Genomic DNA, 10,535 nt, shown 5'->3' with positions numbered 1-10,535 from the left:
GTTCATTAACCATTGCTGAAAACGAGCGAGCGGAGGTCTCTGGGAGCCCCTGGTTGGGCCAAGGCTGGTGCTGGTGGAATTTCTCTGGCAGGGGATCACTGCGCTCGGCACTCCCTTCCCACCAGGCGCAGAGGGACGTGCTTATCTCAGGGTGGACTTTGCCTGAAGGCGTGTTTTCCCCAGGACCAGCCTCTCCACCTCATCGCTGCATTTTGCCAAGTGAGCCAAAACCCTTGCAGACAAAGCACTCCAAAAGCCGAGATGGGCAGGGAGGACATTGTCCGGGAGGAGCTGGGCACCCTCCAGGGCATCCCCCTCTACAAGTGGTTCATCGAGGGTTGGCCGCAAGTGGAGGCTTTTCAAGCCCGGCCTGATGACCTGCTCATCTGCACCTACCCCAAATCAGGTGAGTGGCCATGGTGGGCACGGGGCTGGGGGGTGGGAGGGTGGTGAACTCAGGGTGCCAATGGTCACGAAACCCTCCTGCCCTGCTGCAGGCACCACCTGGCTCAGTGAGACCTTGGACATGATCTACCACGACGGTGACGTGGAGAAATGCAAGCGGGATGCCATCTTCAACCGGGTGCCCTTCCTGGAGATGAACGCTCCCCAAATGCCCAATGGTGGGTCCCACGGCAATGGCAGCATCTGGGGATGGGGCCAATCCAGGGCAGCCCTGTGCTGGTCCCCGGCAGCATCCACCCCACTGATCCCCCTCACCCTCTAGGCATCGAGCTGCTAGCCAAGATACCTTCACCGCGCCTGGTGAAGACCCACCTCCCTGTCCAGCTGCTCCCTGTCTCCTTCTGGGACCAGGACTGCAAGGTAGGTGCTGCTGTGGACTGGGGTGCCCCATGGGGAGGCCCCCAGCCCTGCCACCCCCCTGACCCACGTTGCCCACCCCGTAGGTGATCTATGTTGCCCGCAACCCCAAGGATGTGGCCATCTCCTACTACTACTTCTACCAGATGGCAAAGATACACCCTGATCCTGGCACAATGGAGGAGTTTCTGCAGAACTTCATGGCTGGGAAAGGTGGGAGCAGAACCAGGGACAAATCCTGCCCCCTGGCACTCCCTAACCCTGCAAGGCAGCCACAGGCTGGGATCTACTGGCCCAATTAAACCCCAAATATGCCTTCCCTCATGTGCCACCGGCCTGCAGTGGCCTATGGGTCCTGGTATGCCCACGTGAAAGACTGGTGGGAGAAGAGGAAGGAGAAGCGGCTCCTCTACCTCTTCTATGAGGACATGAAGCAGGTAAGGGCGAGGAGGGTGGGGGCACCATGTTGCCCCTCCTGTCCCCTTGAGGCCAGCTTACATGCCTCCCTGGGCACCCGCCTCCACAGGACCCCCTGCGCGAGGTGCAGAAGATTGCCCAGTTCCTGGGCAAGGAGGTGACAGAGGGCATGGCGGCAAAGATCGTCCACCACACCTCCTTCCAGGAGATGAGGAAGAACCCCGCCGCCAACTACGAGACCCTGCCGAGCTCAGTGATGGACCACAACCTGTCGCCCTTCATGCGGAAAGGTGGGCGTACATGCTATGAGCAGACCTTCCCACAGCCTCAGGGATCACCCTGGGGCAACATCCGCTTGATTTTCTCATCTTCTCCCCCATCCAGGGATTGCTGGGGACTGGAAAAACCACTTCACGGTGGCTCAGAACGAGTGCTTTGATGAGCATTACAAGGAGCAGATGAAGGGCTCCGACCTCTGCTTCCGCATGGAGATATGATGGGACGCCAGGAACGTCGGCAGCGTGGCCAAGCTGCTCCACGAGCTACTGCTGCCATGTTTTGTGGGCACCTCTCTGCAGAGAGCTAGCGTTTCCCCCCACCCCCACCCCCCCCACCCCCACCGCTGCGGTGCTGGGGGAAGGTTTCTGCTCTGGTTTTCAGAGGTGGAAGTGGGGTTGCACATCCCTCACCACATTGGGAACGGTTTGTGAGCTGCTTCAAGAGCTGTCCTCAGAGGCGAACTGGGGGGCTGGCCTTGCTGTGTCACGCAATTCGCTGCAGTGTTGACAAGTGGCAGTGATTTGTTTTCCCTTCCTGGCAATAAAAAGTGTGATGGTGGCAGGGAGGGTGAGCTTTGTTCTACGGCAAAAGGCTAACACCCCAAGCGGGAGGCCTGTCATCGCCAGCTTCCCCCACGCGCCGGGTCCCTCTTGGGACTGTCTTAGTAAAAGGCACGGTTGTGCAAGCAAGTGGTGGTGGCTGTCCTGCTCTGAGCACACGGTCCTCTCCTTTTTTATCCCATTTACAGCCAAGCCAATGAGCAAATACAGACTTTGGGATCTCCCAGAAGTGTAAAACCACACACACTTAATATCCAAAGGTGCCAGGGTTTCTAAGGCCCTGCATTGCTGCGAATCTTTTTTGCAAGTGAGGCCCCAAGGTCTCTGGGCAGAGAGAATTTTTCATTGCTGCTTTGTGGCTGGGTGAGATCCAGCAAGCATCCTCCCTCCCCAGTGCCCAGACCCTGGTAGGCTCGAGCTCTGGCATATGGCTTCATTTTTCCCAAAAGGAGGGGGCTCTCCCCCCCCAAAAAAAGATGGCCAAGGGTTTGCCTATGTAGCCCAGTGGTCCGTGAGCTGGCAACCCCGAGCGCCTGCAGGAATGCTTGTCCCGGCAAGCTGCCACCACAAGCCCGGCTCCCAGCTGCTGCGCGTAAGCAACCTTTAGTTGCATGCTGCCGTTTTTCGTTTACTGGCAATTTTCCGGGTGCAGCTGGGAAAACCAGTGCTAACTGAGGGGGGTGGGTGGGTGCGAACCACAAACGCTTGGGTTTTTCTTCAGCCCAGTACGTGCAAGAAGAGTAAAGCCACATGAGCTCCGGGAAGGAGTTGGGGACGGCCTGTGAAGTCCCCCCGCTCCTTGATCCCGATGAGCAGGGAGCGAGGCGGAGAAATGCCGGGGGAAAAAACAAACAAACAAACAAAAAAACCCACAGAGGTTATTCTGATTTCCCCTTGCCCCAAATGGCAGAGACCCTTCAAACGAGCAGCAATTTGGGGCAGGCAAATGCACAAGGCGTTCTCCGTGCCCCAGCTCCTAGTTTTACTCTCCTGCATGTTTACAACTTAATTTTCCCGCTGAGGGGCGATAGGGAGGAGGATTTAACCCGCTGCCGCCGCTGCCTTTCAACCATTTCCCCACGCAGCTCAGCAGCTGCTGCGGTGGCGTTTCACAGCCTCGCGGTGCCCGAACTTCAGCCGCCTGCCCCAGAGGGCTCAGCCGGTGAGCTCCAAAGCCTGACCCAGCCCTCCGTGTCCCTCCTGCCTCCCATTGAGACCAGCGACAGGTAACACTGGCGCCATGGGGCCGAGGCGGTGGTTGTGGTGATGGGGTCCCCAGCCGGGCAGCTGGCGAGACTCTGGTTACCCGTCGGCTGGACACAAAGGCGGCTCGAGTGCACTGCCCCGTCCCCGCGCTCCTTTTTAGCTGAGCGATTTGGCGGCCACTATTTGCCGCCCCCCCCCCCCCCCCGCCTCCACCCTGCCAAACACCATCTCCGGGGCGCCTGCTTTCACCTTTCCCTTTCTACGCGGTGTTGAGGCCCCTTTCAGCAGGACGCCCGCCTGCCGGTCTGCCTGAGTCCCACTTGCAGGTGGAGCAGTAGCAGCAGAAAAGCAACAGAGAGGAGCAGCGGGGTTTGGGGGGAGGGGAAGCGAGGAGGCGGGGGAGCCTCTCCCAGCAGCCCAGGTTTATGACTCCTGTAAATTTGATTTTCCTGCCTATAAAGTCAGCCCTGAAACAACAGTTATTGCACGCACCTGCCCTTTTCCAAAGCAGCAGCCTTCCCCAAAGCTTTTCCCCCTCTGCCGCCCCTCCAAAGCCCAACGGGGGAGACCGAGACCTGCTCACTGCTGCTTCCCACTGCCAAGCCAGCTCTGCAAGGAGCTTGCTGGCCCCCAACGTCACTCCCAGCATGGCCTCAGCGGACACCTACCTGCGGCAGCCCTGGCACCCAGTGCATGGCATCCCCATGGTCTGCGCCTTTGCCCACAACTGGGAACGGGTTGATGCCTTCCAGAGCCGCCCCGAGGACATTGTGGTGGCCACCTTCCCCAAATCCGGTGAGCTCCATCCCCGAGAGGGGGTGGTGGTGGTGGGAGGACGCTGGAAAGGCACTGGGAAGGCGATGCCGCCCAGGAACTGAGCCAGCCGGAGCTTTGGCCTCTCCTTGCCAGGCACCACCTGGGTCTGCGAGATCGTGGACATGATTCTGAAAGGCGGCGACGCTGAGCAGTGCAAGCAGGACACTATTGCCAATAGGGTGCCTATGCTGGAATTTGCCGCCCCAGGGCAGATGCCGGCAGGTAGGGGGGGCCGGGGGGGTGGCGCAGGGGAGTGGGGTGACAGCTCGCAGCAGGAGCATGCCAGCAGAAACTTCCTTTCCAGGCACGGAGCAGCTGGCGGCAATGCTGTCCCCACGCATCATCAAGACACACATCCCAGCCCACCTCCTGCCCAAGTCGTTTTGGGAAAACCACTGCAAGGTAAGCAGCGGCCAGCACGGGGAGCAGAGCCCTGCAGGGATCTTGCATGTGCTGGGTGGCAAATATCCCCCCATCCCACACCCACACTGCCCCGCAGGTGGTCTATGTGGCCCGCAATGCCAAGGATGTGGCCGTCTCCTACTATCACTTTGACCTGATGAACAAGCTGCACCCACACCCCGGCACCTGGGCTGAGTACCTGGAGGAGTTTATGGCGGGCAGAGGTGGGTCTGGGGGAGCTGTCAGCCCTATGCTGAGAGGGGGGGGAAATCCCCCATAGCCCACCTCCTCTCTGCCCCACCATGCAGTGGCCTACGGTTCTTGGTACGACCACGTGAAGGGCTACTGGGAGCGGAGGAAGGAGCACCCCATCCTCTACCTCTTCTACGAGGACATGAAGGAGGTGAGGGCCAGGCAGAACAGGGACAGCGGTGGCTGTGCATGCGCCAGGGCTGAGTGCCCACACCACTCCTGACAGGACCCACGGCGGGAGATTGGGAAGGTGGCGCAGTTCCTGCAGCGGGAACTGCCACCAGCAGTGCTGGATGCCATTACCCGCAACACCTCCTTTGAGGCCATGAGGGACAACCCCACTACCAACTACACCATGGTGCCCAGCACCGTCATGGATCACAGCCTCTCCCCTTTCATGCGCAAAGGTGAGTGGCCCCCAGCCCCCCACCCCCATGCGGTCTCCCCACCACCGTGGCCTGCTCACCCTCATCTCGCCCGGCCCCCAGGCATCGCTGGTGACTGGAAGAACCACTTCACTGTGGCCCAGAGCGAGCGCTTCGACGAGGATTACGCCTGCAAGATGGCGGGGACCGACCTGTGCTTCCGCTCCGAGCTCTGAGGACAGCGGTTGCCCCACGGCCCTCTGCTGCAGCTGAAGACCAAGCCCAGCCAGCACTGAAGGCTATGCCAGGCCTCCACTGCACCCCCAGGCACTGGAGCTGGGCCTGCTGGAGGGAAATCAAATAAAACACACTTAGGAACAACCTCTGGGGCTGCTCTGTCATGTCCATTTGTGCTGATTCACAGAATCACAGAATGGTCGATGTTGGCAGGGACCTCTGGAGATCCTCTGGTCCAACCTCCACCTGCTCAAGCAGGGTCACCTAGAGCATGTTGGCCAAGATCACATCCAGGCAAGTTTTGAATATCTCCAGAGAAGGAGCCTCCACAACCTCTCTGGGCAGCCTGTTCTTGTGCACTGTCACCCTCACAGTAAAGAAATCTTTCCTTATATTCAACAGGAACTGCCTGTGTTTCAGTTTATGCCCATTGCCTCTTGTACTGTCTCTGGGCACCAGCAAGAAGAGTCCAGCCCCGTCTTCTTGACACCCATCCTTAAGATATTTGCAGACACTGACAAGATCTCCTCCTCAGACTACTTTTCTCTAGGCTAATCAGTCCCAGTTCTCACAGCCTTTCCTCATAGGGCAGATGCTCCAGCCCTCTGATCATCTTTGTAGCCCTACGCTGGGCTCTGTCCAGTAGCTCCATGTCTCTCTTGTACTGCGGAGCCCAGAACTGGACCCAAGACTTGAGATGAGGCCTCCCCAGGGCTGAGGAGAGGGGCAGGATCACCTCCCTCGACCTGCTGGCAACAGTCTTCCCAATGCAGCCCAGGAGACCATTGGCATTCCTGGCCACAAGGGCACATTGCTGGCTCATGCTCAATTTGTCAGTCATCCACCAGCACTCCCAGGTCCTTCTCTGCAGAGCTGCTCTCCACAAGGTCAGCCCCCAGCTTGTACTGGTGTCCAGGGTTATTTTTCCTAGATGCAGGACTCTGCACTTGCCCTTGTTGAACCTCAAGAGGGTCGCCCAACTCTCCTGCCTGTCCAAGTCTCTCTGAATGGCAACACAGCCCTCTGGTGTATCAGCCACTCCTCCCAGCTTGGTATCATCAGCAGACTTTCTGAGGAGGCACTCCGTCCCCTCATCCAGGTCACTGATGAAAAAGTCAAACAAGATGGGACCCAGTACTGACCTGTTGTGGACACCGCCAGCCACAGGCCTCCAACTAGACTCTGCACTGCTGATGACAACCCTCTGAGCTGTGCTTTTCAGCCAGTTCTCAATCCTCCTCACTGTCCACTCATCTAACCCACACTTCCTGAGTTTGCCTAGAGGGATGTTATGGGAGACAGTGTCCAAAGCCCTGCCGAAGTCAAAGCAGACAACATCCACCGCTCTCCCCTCATCTGCCCAGCCAATCATTCCATCATAGAGGGCTATCAGATTGGTTCAGCAGGATTTCCCCTTGGTGAATCCATGCTGACTACTCCTGATCACCTTCTTTTTCTCCATATGTCTGGAGATGACATCCAGGAGGAGGTGTTCCATCTCCTTTCCAGGGATGCAGGTGAGGCTGATTGTCCTGTAATTTCCTGAATCCTCCTTCTTGCCCTTCTTGAAGATTGCAGTGACATTGGCTTTCTTCCTGTCCTCAGGTACCTCTCGTGTTCTCCCTGGCTTTTCCAACATGATGGAGAGTGGCCTGGCAATAACATCCAACAAGATTCCCTCAGTACTTGTGGGTGCATCCCATTGTGGTCAATGGCCCTATGGGTGTCCAGTTTGCCTAAACGATCTCTAACCCGATCTTCCTCAACAAAAGGAAATTCTTCCTTTCTCCAGACTTTCTCTCTTGTCTCCAGTCGCTGAGATTCCTGAGAGCTGCCCTTAGCAGTAAAGACTGAAGCAAAGGCAGCATTCAGGAACTGCCCGCTCTGTATCCTTTGTCACTAGGGCACCCAACCCATTCAGCAACGAGCCCACATTTTCCCTTCTCTTCCTTTCGCTACTGAAGTCTTGGAAGAAGCCCATCTTATTGTCCTTGACATCCTTTGCCAAATTTAATTTCACATGGTCTTTAGCCTTCTTCGCCACATCCCTGCATACTCTGACAGGCTTCCTATAGTCCTCCCAAGTGGCCTGTCCCTTCTTCCACATCCTGTTTATCTCCTTCTTCTTTTTGAGTTTTGCCAGGAGCTCCTTGCACATCCCTGCAGGTCTCCTGTTCCCATTGCTTGACTTCTTCCTCATAGGGACGCACTGCTCTTGAGCTTGGAGGAAGTGATGCTTGAATATTAACCAGCTCTTTTGGACTTCCCCTTCCCTCTAGGGCCCTAACCCATGAGATTCCTCCAGGTAGATCCCTGAAAAGGCCAAGGCCTGCTATCCTGAAGTCCAGGGTTGTGATGCTACTTATCGCCTGGCTTCTTATCGCCTTGCAGGATCCTGAACTCCACCATACCACGGTCACTGCAACCAAGGCTGCTCCCAACCTTCACGTCTCCAACCAGTCCTTCTTTGTTGGTTAGGACAAGGTCCAGCAAGACACCTTTCATCAAACACCTGTGTCAAAATGTTATCATCAACGCTTTGCAGGAGCCTCCTGGGCTGTTTGTGCCCAGCTGTGTTGTCCTTCCAGCAGATAGAAGGTTGGTAGAAGTCCCCCATGAGAACCAGGGCCTGTGATCTTGAGGCTACTTCCAGTTGTCTGTAGAAGGCCTCATCGACTTTCTCTTCCTGGTCAGGTGGCCTGTAGCAGACACCCACAACAGTGTCCCCCATGTTCACCTGCCCTTTAATTCTACCCATAAGCTCTCGACTCACTCTTCATCCACCCCTAGGCAGAGCTCGATACACTCCAGCTGCTCTCTCACATAAAGAGCAACTTCACCACCTCGTCTTCCTGGCCTGTCTTTCCTAAAAAGCATGTAACCATCCATGACAGCATCTCAGTCATGTGAGCTATCTCATCATTCTCTGTGATTGCAATGAGATCATGGCCCTGTGACCGCACACAGATCTCCTGTTTGTTCCCCATGCTGTGTGCTTTGGTGTACAGGCATTTCAGAGAGGTAGTCGTGCATGCAGGTTTCCTGGGAGGGATGTGAGAGGATTCCCCGTAGCTGTGTGTCATATGCACTTCCCCAGTTGCATGCACTCACTGGAGGCCTCCTGACCTGAGCTGTGTTTTACTGACTATCCTCTCTCTATAACTCTCCCCTTCCCCCATCCTACCTAGTTTAAAGCCCTGTTTACCAGGTTGGGCTGCTTGTTGGCAAAGACGTGCATGTCCCGCTTAGTGAGGTGGATCCCATCTCTCTCCATCAGTTGCTGATCTTCAAACAGGGTACCATGATTGTAGAAACCAAAACTGTTGCCAAGTCCAGCTGCGCAGTCACTTGTTAATTTGGAAAATTTGTCTACTCCTGCTCCCATCCTTCCCCCTCACTAGCAGGATTGAGGAGAAAATCTAGACCCTTGACCACCATTCCTGGAGCTCTGAAATCCTGTTTGATCATTCCCAATTTGCCCTTGGGATCATTAGTGGAAGATGCTCTTCCACATGGAAGAGCAGCAGAGAGTAATAGTCTGACACGTGCACAAGCCTTTGCAGTCATCTGCATCTGATGTCATCTTTGATGACATCTCATATTCGAGCCCCTGGCAGGCAATAAACCTCTGTAGACAAGTGGTCAGGTCGGCAGATAGGTGCCTCTGTCCCCTGCAGCAGGGAGTCACCCACAACAACCACTTGATGCTTCTTCTGGGGGTTCCGGCAAAGCACAGGGTCTATCGGCTCAGTTGCTGCCCTTGAAGCCATGCCCCGCTCCACCTCAGCCTGGAGGTGCTTCCTCAGTTGCAAGTGTGCAGGAGGAGTAATGGCCTTTTTGTCCTCCCATGAGAAGTGACCAGCTTCCAGCCTTCTTCTACAGTGTTGTGATGCACTGTTTTGCTCAGCACAGAGCCCTGCAACAACTTCTCTGCTGTGGGGGGTTGGGACTCCTGGAGCTGTATTGTCTCCAAGAATGCCCTGTCCAGAATCTCCTGCTAGGCAACCTCCTGACTTCCTCCCCTAACTCTTTGACTGGATGACACAACTCATCAGCAACAGCACAACTTCTGCAGGAGAGATGACTGTCAGCCCAGGCCAGGCCTCCTAGGGAGGCCCCAAGCACTCTCTGAAGACCTGTAGAGCTGCATCTGCCATCAGAGGGTCTGCTGGGTCTGGCCCAGCTGATGCAATGACTCCAACAGCTACTGGGGAATGTATTTGACGGTGTGACATGACTATGTCCAAAGAAGCACAAACTACTAAGACTGGAAACCAAGGTGCCTTCTTGCACCTTCTGCACAAACTGTGTTCACTGTCACACAGTCTGTTCAGTGCCTCTGTAGCTGCACTCCCCGTGCCTGGGTTGCATGCATGCGTGGAAAAGCTCCTGGAGGGTACTGGCTACACCTTGGCCAGGGAGGTGCTGTCCAGAGGCCCCCCCCAGAAGGGCATGCGTTTGAAGCCCTCTGTTGCCTCGGCCCCTCTCAAGATGGCGGAGGATTTCAGCACAAAAACCCAGTCAGGAAAAGCAGCAGCTCAGAGGCAGGTGGGAAATCCTGCTGGCCTCTAGGCCTTTCCCCTTGCTCACTCCTCCCTCCCCGGCCCACAGCCAAGTAAACACTTTGTCCCTTGCCTACCCCTGCCTCTGCCCTTTCCCTCCTCACTAAAAGCACTGTGAGCCTTGGGTGTGCAGTCTCTGCCCACTGCCTGTAGGCACACAGGGGGTGTCCCGAGGGCTGGCCGATCGTGGCTGCTGCAGCAACCCTGGGGCCCTGCTTCCTGCCTGCGAGCAGGGCTGGTGGCCACCCTCCTCTTGGCCGTGGCAGCATGGCCTCAGCAGACACCTACCTGCGGCAGCCCTGGCACCCAGTGCACAGCATCCCCATGGTCTGCGCCTTTGCCCACAACTGGGAACAGGTTGATGCCTTCCAGAGCCGCCCCGAGGACGTTGTGGTGGCCACCTCCCCCCAAATCCGGTGAGCTCCATCCCTGAGAGGGGGTGGTGGTGGTGGGAGGACGCTGGAAAGGCACTGGGAAGGCAATGCCGCCCAGGAACTGAGCCAGCCGGAGCTTTGGCCTCTCCTTGCCAGGCACCACCTGGGTCTGCGAGATTGTGAACATGATCCTGCATGGTGGAGACCTCGAGCAGTGCAAGAGGTCTGCCATTGCCAATCGGG

At 56.8% G+C, this 10,535-nt stretch overlaps 2 protein-coding genes across 6 annotated transcripts; both read left to right on the top strand.

The window, feature by feature from the left end:
- The first annotated feature begins 261 nt into the window (after positions 1–261).
- On the top strand, positions 262–1,736 carry LOC134140141 (sulfotransferase 1 family member D1-like). The gene is made up of 7 exons (XM_062575006.1): positions 262–406; positions 498–623; positions 728–825; positions 909–1,035; positions 1,165–1,259; positions 1,349–1,529; positions 1,624–1,736. Exons 1-7 carry the CDS (start codon positions 262–264, stop codon positions 1,734–1,736), a joined length of 885 nt encoding a protein of 294 aa, XP_062430990.1.
- A 1,417-nt stretch (positions 1,737–3,153) lies between these two features.
- Positions 3,154–5,601, top strand: LOC134140279 (sulfotransferase 1B1-like). Of its 5 annotated transcripts, none has more exons than XM_062575214.1 (8): positions 3,154–3,304; positions 4,037–4,079; positions 4,194–4,322; positions 4,405–4,502; positions 4,600–4,726; positions 4,811–4,905; positions 4,981–5,161; positions 5,243–5,601. In XM_062575214.1, exons 3-8 carry the CDS (start codon positions 4,223–4,225, stop codon positions 5,353–5,355), a joined length of 714 nt encoding a protein of 237 aa, XP_062431198.1. In that variant the 5' UTR covers positions 3,154–3,304; positions 4,037–4,079; positions 4,194–4,222; the 3' UTR covers positions 5,356–5,601. The 5 variants fall into 5 exon arrangements, with proteins under 5 accessions (XP_062431198.1, XP_062431195.1, XP_062431196.1 ...); XM_062575211.1 differs by having other exon boundaries at positions 3,839–4,079; XM_062575212.1 differs by having other exon boundaries at positions 3,796–4,079.
- The last annotated feature ends 4,934 nt before the right edge of the window (positions 5,602–10,535 follow it).

Source organism: Rhea pennata, chromosome 4 (genome assembly GCF_028389875.1).
Source record: "Rhea pennata isolate bPtePen1 chromosome 4, bPtePen1.pri, whole genome shotgun sequence".
NCBI classification, from domain to species: domain Eukaryota; kingdom Metazoa; phylum Chordata; class Aves; order Rheiformes; family Rheidae; genus Rhea; species Rhea pennata.
The sequence above is the reverse complement of the archived record's forward strand: the minus strand, read 5'-3'. Positions and strand labels throughout refer to the sequence as shown.

Excerpts from the sequence above, each read along its gene's own strand:
- LOC134140279 (XM_062575211.1), top strand. The coding sequence starts at position 3,932 with ATGGCCTCAGCGGACACCTACCTGCGGCAGCCCTGGCACCCAGTGCAT. Across the intron at positions 4,503-4,599 it reads TTTGGGAAAACCACTGCAAG|GTGGTCTATGTGGCCCGCAA; the intron begins GTAAGCAGCGGC and ends ACTGCCCCGCAG. Across the intron at positions 5,162-5,242 it reads CTCCCCTTTCATGCGCAAAG|GCATCGCTGGTGACTGGAAG; the intron begins GTGAGTGGCCCC and ends CCCGGCCCCCAG.
- LOC134140141 (XM_062575006.1), top strand. The coding sequence starts at position 262 with ATGGGCAGGGAGGACATTGTCCGGGAGGAGCTGGGCACCCTCCAGGGC. Across the intron at positions 407-497 it reads CTGCACCTACCCCAAATCAG|GCACCACCTGGCTCAGTGAG; the intron begins GTGAGTGGCCAT and ends GCCCTGCTGCAG. Across the intron at positions 624-727 it reads CGCTCCCCAAATGCCCAATG|GCATCGAGCTGCTAGCCAAG; the intron begins GTGGGTCCCACG and ends CTCACCCTCTAG.